The sequence below is a fragment of the Arachis duranensis genome, chromosome 8 (assembly GCF_000817695.3).
Source record: "Arachis duranensis cultivar V14167 chromosome 8, aradu.V14167.gnm2.J7QH, whole genome shotgun sequence".
Classification (NCBI taxonomy): Eukaryota; Viridiplantae; Streptophyta; class Magnoliopsida; order Fabales; family Fabaceae; genus Arachis; species Arachis duranensis.
The window spans coordinates 36,391,910-36,414,211 of record NC_029779.3 but is presented as its reverse complement, the minus strand read 5'-3'; the positions used below and the strand labels follow the sequence as shown (position 1 = coordinate 36,414,211).

General features: G+C 30.4%; 1 protein-coding gene across 1 annotated transcript; it reads left to right on the top strand.

Annotated features, from left to right (window-relative positions):
- The first annotated feature begins 15,097 nt into the window (after positions 1–15,097).
- On the top strand, positions 15,098–19,082 carry LOC127741263 (aspartyl protease family protein At5g10770). Its single transcript, XM_052253379.1, has 2 exons — positions 15,098–15,140; positions 18,502–19,082. The coding sequence occupies exons 1-2, from the start codon at positions 15,098–15,100 to the stop codon at positions 19,080–19,082; spliced, it is 624 nt and encodes a 207-aa protein (XP_052109339.1).
- Positions 19,083–22,302: the final 3,220 nt, after the last annotated feature.

Genomic DNA, 22,302 nt, shown 5'->3' with positions numbered 1-22,302 from the left:
TATAACCGACAGATGATATCATCAGCCACTAGGGACAGGCATGCATCATATGCATCTATGTGACATTGTTTGGGTATGCATATTGTACTTGGTTTGCCTATGTGATTAACTGCTAATTGTTCTACTTGCAATAACTGTTTGTTTGTGTTTGTATCTTCCTACTTGTGTTTGCATCTGGAACTCTGTTGGATTGGTTGTGGTTGGATTGTTTGGGCCTAGGGCCGTGGTTGAATGAGATGGATCGATGGTTGATTTCAGTTTTGTGGTTCTGGTTTGGAATAAGATATGAAAGGTTATTTTGGTTCAGTATAGATAAACCTTTTTGAAATGCTTTGATGTTTTGAGGATTGAACAGTTCCTCTTTCAGAAAAGATTTCTGACTTCACTTTTATTGTAAACTGTTGTTTTTGAAAAGAGGCATAAGATGGTTATTAATCACTGGTACGGTTTATTTTCATGTATCCTATTACAGTAATTCCTAAAAACCCTCTACTGAGAACCCTTTCGAGGATGATGTTCTCACCCCCTATATTTTTCCCCTTTCAGGATATGGGCGCAGAAGTCTCGAAGAATTTATTTAGTTGTTGAAATGCTCTGTATTGCCTTAGTTATTATTTGTTTTACCCTCGCCTTTATCTTGATATATTCTGTAAGAGGGATAGGAATTGATTTGGCTAATGCATGTACTATTACTTATATATTTGTACGTATATATATGGATGTATTCCTTATGAGTTTATGTAAGTTGTATGATATGTATTGATGTACGTTATATAGCAAAGTGTTTTTGGGAGTGGTGTTGCGGTTTAAAGTTTTAAACAGGCTCATATTTTAGTATTAAATAGTATAAAAGTCGTCGTAATGTCCAAGCTATCAGAGTTGCGCAGCCGGAAGCGTGAGCTTTGGTAGTTAGGGTGTTACACAAACTCTACCCTACCCTACCTAACCCATTGCCAACCCTAGTTCCAGGCTTTTCAGATATGCTTGGATCGGACAGTTGGAAAAAATTTGTGCAAACAACCAGGATTATATTAATTCTTAAAAGAGTGAAAATAAATTTTTATATTTTAAAACATCAAATCATTTCAATTCCAACCAAATCTTTTTAAAAATGAAAATATTTGAAATTAGTTATAATATAAATATAAAGGATTGCAAATCAATTCAATTTTTTTGTTATCTCTCTCTATCACAGTCTAATAAAAATCATGACTGGCGCTCAAGAAAATTGTCACTTTAAAAAGCCTAACAAATTTGAATATACGCTAAAGAAAAAAGTTACATATTATTTTTAAAAAACACAAAATAGATTAATATAGTTGGATTTTTTCTGTGACATATGGAGCATTTAACTTTTAAGAACTCAACAAGGATTAGGTACTCACTGTAGATCATTTTTTTTAATAGAAAGTCTCATTTTTAGTGTTTGTTCTTAAAAAATATTTTTAGAAAAATGGAGTAAATTTTGAAATTCAATGACTAGATAATACATCTATAATCTACATGAGACCATTATAAACATTATTATCAAAGTAATTTTATTGAGAAGGTAGTAATTTATACAATTAAGTGAATCAATAAGAAAATTCTCAATACAAAAATCAAATCAAATAGTCTACGCTGGATGACTCTACCTCTAAGGGTAGTCTTTTTTCTCTCGTGTGTCCATACAGAATAAGAATAACAGATCTAATATTTGGCCTACACGTTAGGCTAGCAACACCCCTACTAGATGATGTTTGAGTTAAATGCATCTAAGTTAACGCCATAACCGCGGTTAACTACGGTTTTCTAATACGAGCCTCCAAAACCAATTCAAAACATATAATTTCAAATATAACAAATTTTTTAAATCTTTCAAATATATAAGGTATCAAATCAAATCAAATAATACTTGCTCATCCAAATCCTTTTCAATCATATTTTCTCAATCATAAGAAATTTCAAACATATTTCACAATTTTAAAATAAGTGACTGCCAACAAATACTTTAATGCTTCACAAATACATATTTGAGTAAAATCAAATGTTCTAAAATAATATAAAACTTCATCAAACATATATATATAGTCTCATGCAAAATTTCTAAAGTATGAGCTTCACAAAAATAATCATTTAACTATAATAAATCAATTATTCTAATCAAATTAAAATTTTAATGGAACAATTACTTCCGATTTTGGTAAAGAATGTACTGTCGAGTCCCGTGTCCACTGTAATTACAAAGTTATCATTTTTTCAAGAACTCTGTGGAAAAGCGGTAAACCTTCTGCACCTTGGTGACCTTCAGAATCATGTTGTTCAAACTCTGTGTAGGTGGAAATGATTTTTCCTCCATCCTTTTTTACTGTCATGGTTCACCTTACGGTGCATCTCGTTGATGAAGTAAAATTTGGTGGTCCAATACATTATCGGTGGATGTATCCAGTAGAAAGGTTAACTTGCTAATAAATCTCTTTAATACATTAAGCTCAATTCATTGTGTATATACGGAGTGTTATGTCGTATTTATATAAAAGGTACCTAGGTCGATTGAAACAATACGTGCGTAATAGGGCACAAGCAAAAGGCTCAACCGACTAGGACGAGTTGATGATCAACCTGTTGATATTACACATAATTTAGAAAAAACTATGTTCCCAAAAATTGGAAAGGCTTTAGGGGTTGTTTTACATTTTGGACCCATTCCAATGGAAAAACATTAGGCATATCGTCATGTGCTAGCAATTGTGAAGCCGTTGTTCCATTTCTTGAGTAAGTATGCACATGTATTTTTAAAATACGAGTATAACTCTTTTCATCCATTGACTAGTCGGACTAATTTTGTGTTGTGTCATAAAGTACATTTAGGGCAGAAACAAAGCGAAGATTACAGGCTTAAATAAGGTTGTAATCTAAAATAGTCAGTGTTGTGCATGCAAAATTTTTTTACTGGTTCAAGTATGAGGTTCAAAGAAATTTAAAATGACCAATGTCTTTTTAGCCTAGAATTTGTACTTTATGAGATCCAATTTTTATATAAACGATGGATGTTATATGGTGCTAGGTTCTAATGGACAGTACGCTTCATTCGAAAGAGATAACGTTGTTGGCATGCGGTCCCATGCTTCAGGCAAGATATTTTGGGGCGTACAAAGTCAATGGGTACAAGTTTAGAACCACCACAAAGGAAGACAGGCTGAAAACTCAAAACAGTAGAATTTATGTCTCATCTAATATAAGAAGTTATGCAAGCATGCGTGATAATAGAGTGATTGTTGGTAGTGTTCTATATTATGAAAAAATTGTGGACATAATCGAATTAAATTACAGCTGCCATTTCACAGTGGTTTTGTTTAAATGTATTTGGGATGATATAACTACCAGCAGAGACATCAAACAATACCGTTTAGGCCTTACCAGCATTAATTTCACTCGTTTGATACACACCGGTGATTGAGAAGATGATGAATCGTACATATTGGCATCAGAACTCATCTCGTATACTGTGTACATGATGAAGTAAATAAAGAATGGAGTGTAATGGTTTATGTAAAACCATGAGACTTATATGACATGAGAGGAGAGAATGAAGAAGTTGAAGCTGCTTTTTCTCCATAGCCAGGGTTAAACGCATGTTAACGGCAGGTGATATCGGTGATTTACAGTTGACAAAGGATGATGATATAGAAGACTCAACAGATAATGTTTCTAAGAATTTCGATGATGTGGCGTAATGGAAATAAGAAAAACGTGAACTTCATTTATAAAGGATCCGTGTGTGAGTAATAAGTTCAATAGTGTTAATGATGTACGTAGTTTGCTGGTTACATTACTATTTATATTTTTGTATTTCGATTAAGTCTTTACTGAATTGTTGGTTTTCATGAATAAAAGCAGTTTTCCGTTTCTTTCAATGTTTGTTGCTAGCAAAAGTTAGTTTACAATTAAGTATTAATGTCAATATTATTGTTGTTCTTAATTTCCAATAAAAATAATCATGATATTGAGTAAATCATTATCAATTTTAATGTTGTTACGACATCAATATAGTCAACATAAAATGGTGGTGTAATAAGACAAATAAAAACTGAAGACTTTTTATCATGCTGTGCAAGCACAACATTCGCTAACGAAATGGTTATGACCTCTCCATTCTTTTCATTGGAACATGCAATTACAGTTGCTAGAGACATATGGTTTTGTAAGGTGAATGTTAGTTGGAGAAAATATCAGGACCAATACTCGAAAACGGCGAACAAAGTTACTATGCAGAATTTTTTTGTTAGGCATACCCTTAAAAACTTGTGTTAAACTATATTTGAATAATATATATTTTAAGTTGATATATGGTAACAAATTTGTTGTAATAATAGTTGTTACGTTAACGTCCAAATTTTTGTAGGAACTTTATGAATGGAGATCAATGTACGAGAAAAAAATTGGGTATGTTTTTGTGACATGTACAGCTGGTAGGACCTCCGAAAACATACTTGCTGAATTAAAAAAAATATTTAACATAGAAAGTGCATCATAGAGAAATAGTATGTTTTAGAAAAAGACCATGAACTATACATTTTTTTTAATGTAGACGTACTTTAGAAACATGCATGTTGTTGAGTTGAATATTGCTTCGAAAGAGAAAATGAAGTAAATATAGAATTGCACATTACAGATCTTCTTTTCAAGAAATCTAGCCAAATTACTAACAAAAAAAAATGGTAATTGTTATTTTTTTTGTTCAGTTTAAAGTTTCTTTACCATATTAATGCACCCTTTTTTTCTTAATTACTAGCTACTGACCTGGGAGTTATCATTTTCTTCTTAGAAGACTTAAATTGTTGTATGCATGTTGATATTTTCAGTGTCAGCTAAATATTCAGGCGAAATAGTTAATGACACTCTAAATGGGGCAGAGACTAATTCAAAAGACAATTTAGATGATATCTCCTCCGGTGGAATTAACATCTCTAAGTAGTTTGAGCTCAATAATGTTCAGAAAAAAGACAATGAAACTTTATACACCCAACAAAGACAAGATGATGTACATGCTGCAAAAAAGGGCTTCAATCTGAACAAAAAGTCATGATTTAGAGATGACTTATCATATCCTTTATCACATGAAGGCTATAGATTGTGACAGAGTATTTTTGGCCAGGTCAATACGATGTTGAAGAGAAATTTTGACTTGTTACATGTTTGTCTACTTTAAGAATTTTGATCTTTATGCTCTATTCAACTTTGTTTTGATTTTATAAATTCAGACATTGACTAGTTTTTTCTTTAACATTTATGCTTGAATGCAAACTTAAAAGGCGCTAATAGCAGACGAGGAAATCCAATTCATAAATTTGTGCACATTATTAATCAAAATATATATTTTTTAATTTATTAACTGTTTTTTTACGTAATACAAATCTAAAAATGTATGTAATGCATTAAGTAACAGTGTTTGAAACATTTTTTTAAAAAAAAGAAACTTAAGTAGATTTCATACGACAATGTTTAAACATATAAAATTTAAGTTAAAAATATATTGCGACGATTAAAAGAAAACCGTTACTAACAAAGTAACTTGTATTGACCATCGTAGCGATCATCACAAAATCGACATTTTACGACGATTTTGTTGTAACTGCCTCAAAATAATACGCTATTAGAAGCTCTTTCCTAATCCGCCACAACAACTAACGCTATTTTTTATCTAGCAGTGATTTTTGAGAACCTGCCTCTATCTGTCATTTTTTTTAGTAAATAAATAAATTTTTTAAGTAAATTGCCAGCTCAACTTTTTCACTAATTTTTTTTTTGTTTCTAATTCTGATTACAAAGTGCTTTCTACTTGATACACTTATACAAAAAATCATCATATTATTATTATTATTGTTGTTGTTGTTATTAGTATTATTCGTGGCGGTAATTAGCTTTTTTAATAATAATTTGAATGGCGAAAAAACACAGGGTCAGAATTTTGCCAGTAAAGCATGTCAACTAAAACATACTTGTGACGAACCTAAAAAATCCTAGATATCAAAATGATTTAGATCACAAACAACCTTTACTCCTTTAGTGTCCATTATTATCGCGTTCATTCATCTTCAATAATAATGTTTCCTTCCAGCACTTTGTTGAAGAAAGACTGCGGGATATATACTATTAATTGAAATTCATGAAGATTGAAATTTAACAGGGACCCAATAACGTTAATTATATCCCAAAAAAGAGAATCCGAAAAAACAAATTAAATAACCCTTTTCGTCACACAACAATTCAGGGACCATCTTTTAAACTTCCTGACTTCTGCAGCCTTAAATCCTTTAACTCACCACAACACGTGTGGTCCATACATAATACACCACCATCCGTACTTTCATCACAAATGTTAGCAAAGAATCCGTGGCCAACAATCATTTACATGCACAACCATGCATCTTTTTTTGTTTTTTTGTTTTTTTTTTTGGATAATAAGGATCGGACTACTTACAAATACCTTTCTATGGTTTTTATAATTCTTCTATGTGGAATTCTAGATCAATTTTCACAGAATCCATCTACAAATATTATAGTTGTAATAAAAGAAATAGTTGTGCAATTAAACATTATTAAAACTAATAATAGTATACACCAACATTACAACACCGTTATTTTAATTTTAGCCATATTAACTAAGCTAAAATATCTAATTATATATTTGGTTTGATTGACACTATATTTAAACTATTTACATACAGAAATACTACGTAACTAGTAAATATTATCATTTTAGATTAGTATTTGATCAGTAATAATTTACATCCATATTTACAGGTATTTGTATATGAAAAAAATATATAATTTATACCTATATTTATCAGAATTTGCATACATGATAAATCGATAAAATTTGCATCCACATTTTTTAGAATTTGTACACATACATTAATAAAATTTATTTGTTAAAAATAATTTAGTAGATCAAATAATGACCAAAATTACTAAAAAGTGTTGGTATCATAGAGTTTCTGATTTATAATAAATATATCACCACTTTATTATGATAGTATTTTTTATTAATATATTTTCCAAATTAATATAATCAAATTGTAATTAAGGAAAATGAAATCAAGAAAGAGCAAGATGCTGTAACTTGAGTTATGTGGCCGTTGTAAATTCTGTTAGTTTGTTACAGGACTATCCTTGCTTAGTTCTTTACTTCTTTTGACTCTCTCTATCTCTTATTCTAGTCAGATATATAAAGTTGAGTAGTGTTGTGGACAATAAAGCTTATTCACTAGCAATAGAAGTAATAGAGTGATGCACTACAGAAGTAGTTATGCTGCAACTGCTATTTAAGTACTGAATAACTTAACTAGAGTTAGATGTTAATCTGAGTTTGTTAGCTATAGTTAGAAGGCAGTTATATTTTTAGTTGTGTATATAAACACCATTGTACAAACTGAATTGGGTGTGATTCATCATTAATTTCATTCTCTCATTTCTGATTCTGCATGTTCTAAGTTCTCTCTCCCAACTCTTCTCACTCACCTTCACAAACTCTGCACTCAGAGCATGAGTTTCCACATGGTGCGGTGAGCGTGGAAGAGTGCGGAGATCGAGAATTTCAGAACTTCTCAACAGTGCAAAAATCATGAGAGTTGGCTCTAGTGCGAAGGTTCATCAATGGCAACCATGGCACAGGGAGAAGCGATGGATCCAAGTTCGAACCAGAATTTTACAGCTAGCGATTTCCAGAATTTTGCTCAGATGATGAAACAATTTTCCGCGTTCCAAGCACAAATGAACAAATCGAACATGAATCTGATTCAAGATCCTTCGAGCCATTTCTTCTTACATACAAGCGAGAATCCAGGTATATCTCTGGCGCCATCTCTTCTCACTACCTGTAATTACCATGCCTGGGCACGATCTGTTTGGCTTTCACTCGAATCCAAGAATAAAATCAAATTTGTGGATGGAACCCTACCTAGACCTAATGAGACTGATCCAACCTTTGGTGCTTGGAAAAGAAACAACACGATTGTCCTGTCTTGGTTGCATACTTCAATTAGTCCTGAGATATTACAAAGTGTGTTGTGGTGCAACGATGCATGTGAATTGTGGAAAGACCTTAGGCATAGGTTCTACGAAGGGGATTTATTCAGAATTGGAGAATTGGAGGAAGAAATGTTTAAATTGCGGCAAGGGGAGCTTACAATTACAGCCTATTTCACCAAACTCAAAGTGATTTGGGAGGAATTAGATGAGTTTAGACCTATTCCAGTATGTTCTTGTGGAGAGACTTGTTCTTGTGGTCTTGCTGTGATGAGAAGGTACAGACTTGAATCCTATGGTGTTAAGCTCCTCCGAGGACTCAATGATCAATATGCCACTGTGCGATCTCAAGTAATGCTGATGACGCCTCTCCCTGACATCAATACAATCTATTCCTTGCTTCTCCAGCAAGAACGACAGATGCATCATGGTGACTACTCTGACCCGAGTATGCTGATCAATGCAGTGACAAATGACTACAAAGAAAGAAATGGCAGAACAAGCTCGAATTATCGAGGAAGAGGGCGCTCAGGTCATGGCAGAGGCAGAGGAGCCTCAACACTCTGTTCTTATTGTGGCAAGCACGGACACACGGTGGATACCTGCTATGCCAAACATGGATATCCCCCAAATATGCAACGCAAGATAGTCAATGCTGTCAGTGTGAACAGCTCAATTGCTGAAGAAAATGTAGAACTCGGCAACACTGCCACTCCTAAGGGTGAGAATGGAATCAACATTGATGGTTTATTTTCAGAAAAACAAAAGGAGGCCTTGATTGCTCTTTTTCAACAACATGACCAACAACCTGCTCATAGTGGAAACTTGGCATCACCTATACTTGCTCCATCCGCAGGTATATTGCAAATACTTCTTTTCAACTAATTTGTATTTGACAAATGTGCTTTATGTTCCTACCTTCTCCTTCAATCTGATTTCTGTTTCACATGCCACTAAATCCTTGCTTTGTGTTTTTTCATTTGATAAAAATGCATGTAAGATCCAGGAACTCCTTTCCTCGAGGATGATTGGAGCTGCTAAACAGTTAGGAGGTTTATACATCATGAATAAAGAGACTATTTTCACACATGTCATCAACCACAACATTCACACTACACATGACTCCCAGCACAAACAGCACAACACAAACAACATCACACATTCCATTGGAGACAGTAGCATTTGGCATAAAAGATTATGACACTTAGCTTTAGATAGGCTTAGTTCTATGAAAAAGAAATATCCCTTTCTGATTTGTCCTGATGCTGGTATGCCTTGTGACTCTTGTCACTTTGCCAAACAAAAGAAAATTCCATTTGGCACTAGCATCACTCAATCAGAGAGAAATTTTTCCCTCATTCATGTAGACATTTGGGGTCCCATTAACATTCCTTCAATTGTTGGTCACAAGTATTTTTTGACTATAGTTGAGGATAAAACAAGATTTACTTGGTTGTACTTCATGCAAAATAAATCTGAGACATCTGCTTGTTTGAAACAATTTGTTCAATTCATAAAAACGCAATTCAATTGCAGTATACAATGCATAAGATCAGACAATGGCAAAGAATTTATATTAGGTGATTTCTTTCAAAAGGAAGGCATTATTCACCATATCTCTTGTGTTGAGACACCTCAACAAAATGGTGTGGTGGAACGTAAGCACCAAGAAATTTTAAATATGACAAGAGCATTGCTTTTTCAGGCGAATTTACCTAAAATTTTTTGGCATTATGCAGCCGCATATGCTGTACACATTATGAACCGGGTACCAAGCTCCGTTCTTAATGATTGCAGTTCATATGAAAAACTTTTCAATAAACTGCCTGACATCAGTCATTTTAAAATTCTTGGGTGCTTAGCGTATGCCTCTACTTTAGTTGCCCATCGAAAGAAACTAGATAAGCGAGCTCGAAAATGTGTTTTTCTGGGTTTTAAAATTGGTACCAAGGGCTATGTACTCATGGATGTTCAAACCAGAGAGGTTTTCATCTCAAGACATGTCCAATTCTATGAGCATTGCTTTCCCTTTCATAATCATAACACTGAACCTTCACCATCATCCAATAAAAAGGTTGATTTTACTATAAACAACACTCCTTCTTCGTACTTCATGGATGATGTTGATGATTTCACTCACCTTCCCTCTGATGCCATAATGCCTACTTCCTCACATTCTCATACTCATTCATGTTTGCCCTCTAATTCAACTCATGCATCCTTAGGCAGCACTAATACCACTGTCTCACCTGCATCTCATAATTCTATTGTTCCATGTACTTCTACTCCAGCACCGCATGCATTAAGAAGATCCACTAGAGATAAACACAAACCATCTTATCTCCATGACTATCATTGTTTTCAAACCTCTTCTAACACCGCTCCTGCACCCTCATCTAAATATCCCATTTCCAATTATTTGGACTATGCATCTTTATCACTTGAGCACAAAGCTTTTTCTATAGCACTTACTAACACCATAGAACCTACAAGCTATGAGCAAGCTGTTCTTGATGACTATTGGAAACAAGCTATTAAAGCTGAACTTGATGCTTTAAATGAAAATAAGACATGGATTCTGACCAAACTGCCCAAGGAAAAGAAGGCCATTGGATGCAAATGGGTGTTCAAAGTGAAGCTCAAGCAAGATGGTTCCATCGAAAGGTATAAGGCTCGTTTGGTGGCCAAGGGTTTCACCCAAACTCTCGGTTTTGATTATTTTGACACATTTAGCACGGTGATAAAGATGACTACATTTCGTTTGTTACTTGCCATTGTTGCTTCCAAAGATTGGTATGTGCACCAATTGGATGTGAACACGGCATTTCTCCATGGCAATTTGCCAGAAGAAGTCTTCATGAAGCCTCCACCGGGCCTGGCTGCACCTCCGGGGATGGTGTGCAGACTCCAAAAATCCCTCTATGGGTTGAAACAAGCAAGTCGTCAATGGAACACCAAACTGTGCTATGTTCTGTCAGAATCAGGTTATTTGCAATCCAAGGTTGATCCGTGTTTGTTTACTAGGTTGTCCCCTCAAGGCTTCACTTGTATTCTCATCTATGTTGATGACTTGGTGGTAGCTGAAGACTGTTTGGCAGATATTCAACATATAAAGAAACTTCTTGATGACCGGTTCAAAATTAAGGACTTGGGTAATCTCAAATTCTTCTTGGGTATAGAGATTGCTAGAAGCACTCAAGGTTTTGCTCTTTATCAACGCAAGTACACTTTGGAGCTCTTAAAGGAGTTTCATCTCGAGTATGCCAAACCCGCATCAACTCCAATTGATTACGCAGTAAAACTTTCAAGAACTACTGGTTCGAAGCTGGAGGACTTTACTGCCTATCGAAGAATAATTGGAAGACTCATTTACCTCACCAACACTAGGCCAGATATTACCTTTGCGGTAAGCAAACTCAGTCAATATCTTGACTGTGCTACTGATTCTCATTTCAAGGCAGCCTTGCATATTCTTCGTTATCTCAAGCAATCACCCGCCAATGCTGTTCTCTTTCCTCCTTCTTCAGATCTTTCTCTCAGCATTTACAGATTCCGATTGGGGCAGCTGTCCAAACTCAAGGCGCTCTGTTTCTGGTTTTTGTTTCTTCTTTGGAAAGTCTCTAATTTCTTGGAAGAGTAAAAAACAGACCACTGTGGCTAGATCTTCTGCTGAGGCTAAGTATCGCGCCCTGGCCTTGGCCACATGTGAATGTCTTTGGCTCTCTTATGTGCTCGCTGACTTCAGACTTCCGTTGTCTAGGCCCATTCGCATGTTTTGTGACAATAAATCAGCTTTGCATATTGCTGCAAATCCCGTCTTCCATGAACGTACCAAACATATCGAAATTGAATGCCATGTTGTACGTGACCAGGCTCAATGTGGGATGATCAAGCTTCTTCCCGTTACTTCAGCTAATCAATTAGCCGACGTCTTTACCAAAGCACTGGCTCCTGGACCCTTTAGCACCTTTTACTCCAAGCTAGGAATGTTGAATTTCCATGCTCCTAGCTTGCGGGGGGATGTGGACAATAAAACTCATTCACTAGCAATAGAAGAAATAGAGTGATGCACTACAGAAGCAGTTATGCTGCAACTGCTATTTAAGTACTGAATAACTTAACTAGAGTTAGATGTTAATCTGAGTTTGTTAGCTATAGTTAGAAGGCAGTTACATTTTTAGTTGTGTATATAAACACCATTGTACAAACTGAATTGGGTGTGATTCATCATTAATTCTATTTTCTCATTTCTGATTCTGCATGTTCTAAGTTCTCTCTCCCAACTCTTCTCACTCACCTTCACAAACTCTGCACTCAGAGCATGAGTTTCCACAAGTGTTGCTTTAATAACATAATCCATTCTTATTCTGTTAGTTTTTGTTGAGTCTGTTATAGCACGTTGCCAACATTAATCTATTTCTATGATTCTCAGTCTATATTCCTCAATTATCTTTTTATCATTATTTTTTAATATTTGAAAATATTTTTAAATTTAAAAAATGAAAATATAAAAATATAAAAAATATCAATTTAATTTAATAATATTTTTTACACATTGGCAAAGTCATATAATCGTCATAATAATAATTATTATAGACTCTACTATTTTATTTTCGTTAATATACTAAACTAATTCATCATCAATGAAAATGTTATTTGCAAGTTAAAACTTTGTTTTTCTTTTGTATATAGATGTCTATATAACTAAAGGGTTTAAAATTTGATATTTTTTAGCCACACAAAAGAAATTCAATATATAAAAAGAAATTTTAAACAAAATTTACAGAAGAAAAAAAGTTCTTACACTGAAAGACATATTAATAAATATATACGTATATACTTTTACGTATTAACTTAAATTTTTTAAAAAAGGGTTTGATAACACTACCTTTCACTCAATCCTTGCAATATATCATGATCATATCATTGCTCCATTGAAACTCAATTCAAAATTATTTAAAATAAATTTTTAAAAAAAGAAAAACTAAAAATTATATTCAATTTTCTTTGATATCATTTGTTGCTTTTAATTAAAATAAGAATATCCAAGACAACTACTTAGCTAGAAACTTCAGTGCAACTTCCTCCTTTTTGCTTTCATTGCCAGCAAATTAAATAAACGACGTGAAATCAGTACCATATCTCTTATATATGTGTGCCTCCTAAATTTTTTCAACAAAGTCACGCACAAACGTCGTCATTAATAGTACATCGTCGATCATAAAACGTTGGCAATATTGATGCCCTATAATAATAAATACTCTTAGCAATACATAGATTAGATTGTTAGTAAAAATTGTCCCTAAAATATAATGTAAAAAATTAAATTAATTATACCATTGACTGAGCCACCAATAAATAACAAAAGAAATATTCTTTTAGACCTCGAAAAATATTTCTTTTTGTGTTTTCGTTTACAGAGATGGCTTAGCCCTTAAGTCAGTTTTTTTTTCTTTCTTTCATTTATATTACCTACTTTTAGCACAAAAATTCGACATCATGAACAACTCGATCATAGTGAAATAGAATGTCATTTGATCCATATAAATAATAGATAGAACTAATGATATGTAGGTCAAAATATTATAACATACGGGTTGTTCTATGAGAACATTAATACAAGGATTTAACTTATCATAATAAAAGAGTCACATCAGTAATTTTTAAAATCAAAATGAGATAATCATACCTGATATTATCCAAAAGCACTATACAAAATGTGAATTTGGAGACCAAGATAAAAAAAGACATATGATGTTAAACTTAGAAATTAAAATTCTTTGTGGTCAAAGTAAAGTTGTGATCCCAAAGAAAGGAAAAAATTAGATTATGAGAAAAGAAAGACACCTACAAATTTATCTTTATGACCTATAAATAGAAGAAATACAGAAGAAAGAAGGGCTTCAATAAAAAAATTTTGCAGTCACACAAAGTTCTACAAAAATTTTCAATCTCAGCGGTACAACAAAAAATCATAAAATGCAAGTGTAAATGAGTGTCCGAAGTCAATTTACTTTGTTTGTTCATTTTATTATTTTCTTTTCTTTTCCAATTTAGCATTTTCTTTTCTTTTTATTCGGTTATTTAATTTCTCCTAATTTCAATTTGACTTTGTTTGTTACTTTTCTTTTATTTTAATTTAGTTATTTGTTCTTTCTTTATCTTTGCTTTGTTTTTGTTGTTTATTATTGAATTTCTTGTTTTAATTTATTCTTTTTTATTTGTTTTTTAATTTCTTTGTATTTTCAATAGTTTTGACTCTATTTTGTTTTCTGTTTTTTTTTTATTTCGATTTCACTTTATTTCTTGCATTACATTGCACTATTTACTTTTGACAGTAACACTAAATTATTTTCAGATCAAACCCATTCTTTTTTAAAAAAAGTCGTATCTACTCTTCAAATTAAGATCTTAATACAAACTTAATTCGACACCTTGTCGATGTTACCAAAAATTAAGTAAAACACCTACTATATATTGATCATAATAAAATAAATAATAAATTTTAAAATTTATTACATTAATTAATTACTAACAACTTAAATTTTGCATATATAAATTCAATAAAAATATGAAATGCCAATCATGTAATAAAATATCGCTCACAGGTAGTCTTTGTCAAGAACTGTCATCATCATCATCGGTTTCAATATTGTATTCGTGGACAGAGGATTATCTAAGGTAGTATTTGATTGATGTTCATATCTTAACAAGAGATGAATACAATAATATATATCTACATTTTAATTTGATAAGACACTAATTTTTAAAGAATATGGAAAAATACAGATGAACACAAAAATATTAAATTTGTATATTTTTTGGTGAGATACTAAAATATTCTTTTATTCTTATTTAATTTTTAAATTTTTAAATTTTATCTTTTTATCTCTCCAAACTTTTTATAAATAAAAAATAATTTAATTTTTTTAAATATTTGTGTTTTATTTATTATTTTTATCAAATATAATACATAAACATAAATATTTTATTTTTATATTTTTAATATCTATGTGTTTAGATTTATATTTTGTCCTTTACATCAACTAAACGAAACCTAAGTGATAGTAGATCGTCACCTCGAGACATGCGTTTATTACCATTGCCAACCATTAAGGGAGGAGTAAAGGGTATTTTCGTATTGCTAGAAAAGTCATTTTATATTACATGGATTGCACAAACGTGTACAGCTTGTTGATCATAGTATCATACTCTTCAAATTAGTCACCTATATTCATTTAAATGTGGGAATATATAGGGGTATAGTGTCCTACAAAGATTAAAAAGCATAAAAGCATTAAATATAGGTAATTATATATTAATAATATCTAGCTTGAAAAATATGGAAAATTAAATTTATATGGGAGAATCGATCATGCTATGTCACGTATATGGTTGTCCTTCCTTGTGGGAACCTACTTGAAGAGCCCAATCCTAGTAGGTGGGCGACTCGACTTGCTCTCTTGACATATCAACATAACAGAATTATTTTATATTTAAAAACCACATATATATGTAATAAGAATAGTATAAGTAAAGAAGGTTTTTAATTAGCTTATAATTGGTTATATGTTATGTACCATTTTCTTTGATGTGGCGATATTGTTGTGGAGTTGCACCTTTGTTGCGGATATCTGCAAACATCTGGCAGAAGTGTTTTGCTGCCCCTACTTACCAAGAATTTTACATCTTCTACTCTTTACTGTGACGAAACTTATGTTACAACATATCAGAGACGGAGCTAGATAAAAAATTAAAAGGGATTAAAAATATTTATATAATAAAATAAGACTAAATTAAACATAATATAGTTACTTTACAAAAATTTTAAAATTATTAAATATTATGAAGTTATAAATAACAAAAATATTTAATAATAAAAAAATTAATCAAAAACCGCTAAAAATTATCGTATAAATAAATACTACTTGATTGTATTAAATAGGTCTCAGATCACCAAAATCCATGTTAAACCACGGAATGAACCATTGATAGTGATTTTTAAAGACCTCAAAATCCTCTCCGTAATTTTGCCAAGAGGATACCAACTGTTGCGTGCACATATATATTGCATATATCAGTCTAAGTCATAACATATAAATTAAATTATATCACTTTAGTCATCATTATCATCAATGGTCAACTCTACCAGACCCTTGCTAGTAGAGGCCACAACATCTTCAACTGTTGTTGGGATCACCTATATATGAGGTTGTTTTAAGCTAAGAATGTGACTGAGACTGAAAAGGAGGGTGTGAATAAGGATGAAGCTATGACTGAGACTAAGGCCAAAGTTGAGGCAAATGCAGAGGAAGAGATTGATACTGTGATGTAGAACGATCGGTGGACCTATGTAATCTAACTGACTCTATTGTGTTCATATACATAATGTGGGTATCTCAACAAAGATTTTATAATTGTTTTTATATAAAAAATTTTATTTTTATTCTCAAGAGGATGAATTATAGAATTAAATTTTAATATATTATAAAAATATTATTTTTATTTAAAATATGACCAAAAAAATAAATCATATTTTTGTCAAAATATTTTTATACACAATCCATATATACAAAAGAAAATTTGTAACAGATAAAGTAAATGTTAAAGCTAAAACACTTTAACAAATTACTTTTAGTCACACTAATTAGAAGTGTGAGCTCAAAGTGTGTCAATTTCACTATGATCCTCAAATTCTTCATCATTCTCGTTATTTTTGTCATTTTGTACTATTTTATGCACTAGCAGATTCATTATTTTGACGTCTCTAGACGTGGATGTTGAAACTTGTAGGATTTCTATTTCGGCCATAAATTTTATGTGATCTAATTCTTTATTTTTAATCAATAAATTTTGTGTCTCTTCTTGAGTCTTGTTCATACATCCTAATTTGCATATAGTCAAAATCCTCCAATTAGATATTAACGATAATACTAGAACTTGATAAGGGATTGAATCAAGTTAATTTTAAAAAATAAGTTCTTTTAGTAATTTTTTGCAGAAATAGATTATGTAGGAGAATTTTTGTTTTCTGTCTCTAAAATTATAATAGAACAGAACTTCTATCCAAACTAAGTTAGCTACCACAAAGTGTTGTTCTAACTTAACAAAAGAAAATTTACTGGTTCAACTAGCCACCAAATGCTATCCCAATTTAATAAAAAAATTTAATCCTATTTCATCAAATAATAAATACAAAAAAATTTTATTTAGCTTTTTCAATGCATTTCTCTTTTTTTTTTTATGATTTTTTCAATTTTCTTCTCATCATAATATGTCTTTTTTCTCAATTATAGAAAGATGAACATTAGATAACCATAAAATTTTAAATGAAGTACAAAGTTAAAGAAAAATATTTTAGTTCAAATGTATATGAGATGATGCTCAAATATCACTCTTTTTCTTGTCTTCAATGGATATTGTGAATACAATTTTATAGTATAAAATTTGTTGTGCAAATTTTATCACTGTCTTTTCAATTTTTTTGTTAATTCTGTCTTTTGTAACTGTTTTTCTTGGCATGCAATGCTTTTCTATTTTTCTCCACTATTTCTACTGTTTTTAAAGTTGCTCTACCACCTCTGCTCTCTTTGAAGTTGTTCTACTATTTTTGTTCTCTTTAAAATTGCTCTGCTATTTCTACTGTTCTTGCATGTTATATTTTTTTTTTATCAATTTTTAAATTTTGATCCTCTGATGTCCTTTGTATAATGTTGCTGTCTTTTTTAGAGTCTTAGTATTCCAGCTATCTCTCCTTCTCCATAATAATATCAAGAGAAGATCTCTAGTGGCTAAAATTGTAGTGGCTAAAAGTGACTTGTTGTTGACCAACAAATAATACTTTGTTGACATCTGGTGATGCTGGATAATGTAAAAAAAGTGTTAGGTCAAGGACAAAAGAATAAATGCATGCTCAAAAACTGTTTTTTGTTCATGTGGGTCATTAATTCATTATTGAATCATGGCTCTTGTTTTGATTAATTTTGTTTATTTTTTTAAAATTGTATAATAATATGCAATTCATGTTTATTTAAAAATAATATAAAAAACTATTTGAAATTATATTTAAATTAAGGTTTAATTACTTTGTTGGTTTCTATAGTTTCGCAAAATTTTTAATTAGGTATTTGTAATTTTTTTTCTTTTAATTGAGTCTACCAAAACTTTTTTTTTAATTGGATCTCTACACTTTTGTTTCTTTTATTTGGGTCTTTGCACCAATTTTTTTTAGTTGGATCTTATAAAATTAAGTCAACTACTGTCAAGAGAGATCTAATTAAAAAAAAATTAGTGCAGAGACTTAATTAAAAGGAAAAAAAGTATAAGGACCTAATTAAAAATTTTGCAAAACTATAAGGGACCAGCAAAATAATTAAACCTTATAAAAAGACAAAACATCACTGAAATTTTGTAAAAACCCACAACAAAATATAATACATACTTTAGGCCATCTTATTTTTTTTAACATAATTTTGGTTTGCTATAAATTAGGAAATGACCCAGGATGTGCTTCAACATCAAAGGCTTGTGTATATGGCATCCAGTACGGTGACTCATCCTTCTCTGTTGGCTTTTTCAGCCATGAGCGGCTGACGGTGACCGACACCGACTATGTGGACGGCTTCCTTTTTGGTTGTGGCCAAAACAACCAAGGCCTCTTCGGCGGCTCGGCCGGCTTATTAGGCCTCGGCCGCCACCCTATTTCCTTTGTCCAACAAACCGCCGCAAAATATCACAAAATATTCTCCTATTGTCTTCCTTCCACCGCAAGCAATGTAGGTTACCTTGCCTTTGGTGCTTCTAGAGCTTCTAGTTATGTCAAATACACTCCCTTTTCGACCAACTCGGCCGGCGCTTCCTTTTACGGCCTAGACATCACCGGAATAACTGTTGGGGACACCAAGCTCCCTGTTTCTTCCTCCACATTCTCTACCGGCGGCGCGATTATAGACTCCGGAACCGTGATCACCCGGCTTCCACCAACGGCCTATACCGCCTTAAGATCAGCATTCCGACAAGGTATGGCAAGGTACCCCATGGCGAGCAGTTTGTCCATATTGGACACATGCTAATAATAAATAAAATAAAATATTTTAAATATATTATTAAAATAGTTTAAATCTATTAATTTAATGAACTTTTAAAAATAAACTTTTTTTTTGGTTTTTTAGTTTAATCATATAAAAAATATTTAAAAAAAAACTTACTATGGTTTAGGTTACATTTTGAATATTTCATAAAAAAATTAATGGTAGAATTTTCATGCTTAATAGAAATAATTTTTTCAGAGTTTAATTTTAATTAGTTACCCTTAAAATTAATAATAAACTAATTAATATAATTTACATATACTAACTTATAATTTAAAATTATACACCATTTAATTTAAATTAATAAATATAATTCTAAATACAAATGTTAAAATTTAAATTATATATATTCAAACTACATCTAACCGATTATATTTAAAATAAGTTTAAAATTTTAAAATAATATTTAATTTAAGATTTGATTATTCAGTTGGTTCCTATAGTTTTACAAAATTTTCAATTAAGTTCTTATTTTTTTTTAATTAGGTTCTGCACCAATTTTTTTTTTTAATTAGGTGTTTTTTGACAACAATTGACTTAATTTTATAGTGACCCAACTAAAAAAATTAGTACAGGGACCCAAATTAAAGAAAAAAATTTAAGGATCCAATTAAAAAAAAGTTTTGGTGCAAAAGCTCAATTAAAAGAAAAAAAAGTACAAAAACCTAATTAAAAATTTTGTAAAATTATAGAGACTAACAAAATGATTAAACCTTAATTTAAATATAATTTTAAATAATTTTTTGTATTATTTTTAAATGAATGTGAATTACATATTATTATATAATTTTAATGAAATAAATAAAATTGATCAAAATAAGGGCCATGATTTAATAATAAATTAATGACCCACATGAATAAAAAATAGTTTTTGGACATACACTTATTTTTTTGTCCTTAGTCCTAACAGTTTTCTTGTATTATCTAATACTACTAGATGTCAACAAAATATTTGTTAATCAACAACAAGTCATCTTTAGCCACTACAATTTTAGCTACCAAAGAGTTTTCTAATATCAAGTGTCTCATTTTATTTTTCTTTTTTATTTCAACTATGAATTTTCGGAATCTTCTCTCTTGGCATCTAGGTTCTGATAGTTGCTCATTAAATGTATTGAGCTAAAATCTTGAATTGGTGTATTAGAACTTTGCTAAAGCAACATGAATTTGGGATGAGAGATAAAATATTGGACTTGCACCACTAACACACATTAAACTAAATTTAGATTTTTAATTCGATAAATATTTGTATCATATTTATATACTCAGAATTAAATTTAACTCAACAGATTGAGATTTTTTAAGATATTTCATATAATAGACTTAACAAGCATTATTGTGCAAGGATGAAAAGATCATATTTATCATATAGGAGCTATTTAGTTAAAGACATCTAAAACGCCTTTTTCTAAAGATGTTTTTTAATAATTAAAATTTAACATATATAATCGATTAAACTGTGTTATTTTAGTCAAAATTAGATTAGACAAATTAATTTGACTGAAAAAATAGTGAATCAAATCTTGAGCTGATCTAAATTAATATTATTTTCTTATAAAAAATGACTACAATATCTATATATTAGGAGTATTTTAGTTATTTTTTATAATAGGAATATTGTAGTAATTTTTTATAAAAAAAATATTAATTTAGACTAGTTTAAAATTTAATTTATTAGTTTTTTGACTGAACTGGTTTGTCCAGTCTAATTTTATTAAAAATAGCACAATTTAATCGATTATATGTGTTAAATTTTAATTATTTAAAATATCTTTAAAAAAAGATATTTTTGACATCTTTATCTGGGTGGCTCCTTATCATATATCTAAGATTTATTTTAACCCATTGAATGCCATAATTCTTCCATATTTATATTTGCAAAAAATATTTCACTCTTTAATTATTTATCGCAAAATAATCATGTTAAATTCTATTGAAAATAATGTTACCAATATAATGTTATTTATTTTTTACTATACTTTTATTTTTATTATTTATTTATCTTAAATTCTAGATCTTAAATCATAAATCTTTAATTTTAAACATTAAATATTAAATTCTCCAAAAAGTAAAAATTTTTAAAAAAATAAAAATCTTAACTCACTCTCTTAATAATTATCCTCTTAATTTTTAAATAACATATATTTCAATTATTTATTATATAAAAGGATTATTAAGACTCCCAAGTATATATTGCTCTTTTTAGAATATATGTGTATGTGTGTATCTTAACACGTTTTCTCAATTATTCTCTTAAAATTTAAATAACATATATTTCAATTCTTTATTATATAAAAGAATGATTAAGACTCCCAACTATTGCTCCTCTTAGAATATGTGTGTGTAAACAATATAGTATAATAATGTGGCATTTATATTGACAATAAATAAAGCTACACAGACAAGTAATTTTATCGATCAAATTCCAACTAAATTAGATGTACGTGTGTTATTCTTTTTGAATGTAGTCATGGTCTTCTTTTTCTTTTTCAACAACATAATCATCGTCTTTAACATTTTTTTCCTCTCTTATTCGATTTTGCTCTTCTTTTTCTTGTTTTTTCCTTCATCCTTTTTAATTATTATCGTCGTGGTCTTTTTCATCTTCTTCTTCTCATATATATTCAAAAAGTTAGAATATAAAAATTTTGATTTAAAACATAAATTTTGTATATAACACAAAATTTTAAAAAACTATATTTCTAGAACATCGACTCTTAAAACCAACAAAATATATAGCACAAAAATTTTAATATACAATACAAAATTTGGTATGCAGTACAAAAATTTTTAAAAACTACATATATAAAATATTGACACTTAACTAACAAAATATAAATAACATATAAATTTTGATATATATGCATTACAGAAATTTTGATATACAATACATAATTTTTTATATATATAGACAATATAAAAAAATTAAAGAACCAGAAAATATATTCACAGTAAAAATTTATGTATTATGTACAAAAAATTTTATAATATAAATAAAAATATCTATGTTATATACAAATTTTTATATTATATTAATAAATTTATGGTATGTGTAAAAATTTAATTGACATTATATATAAAAATTTATGTGCTGTGTTTATAAATTTTTATAACAAAAATTTCTACGCTAAAAAATGTAGAAAAAGAAAAACAATAACACATACACATTTTTTTTTGTTGGACGGGTGCTAACGTAATTAAA

Bases quoted from the DNA above. Each gene is read 5' to 3' on its own strand.
- LOC127741263 (XM_052253379.1), top strand. From the start codon at position 15,098: ATGCGTTTATTACCATTGCCAACCATTAAGGGAGGAGTAAAGG. The intron at 15,141-18,501 runs GTATTTTCGTAT...GCTATAAATTAG, and splicing joins CATTAAGGGAGGAGTAAAGG to GAAATGACCCAGGATGTGCT.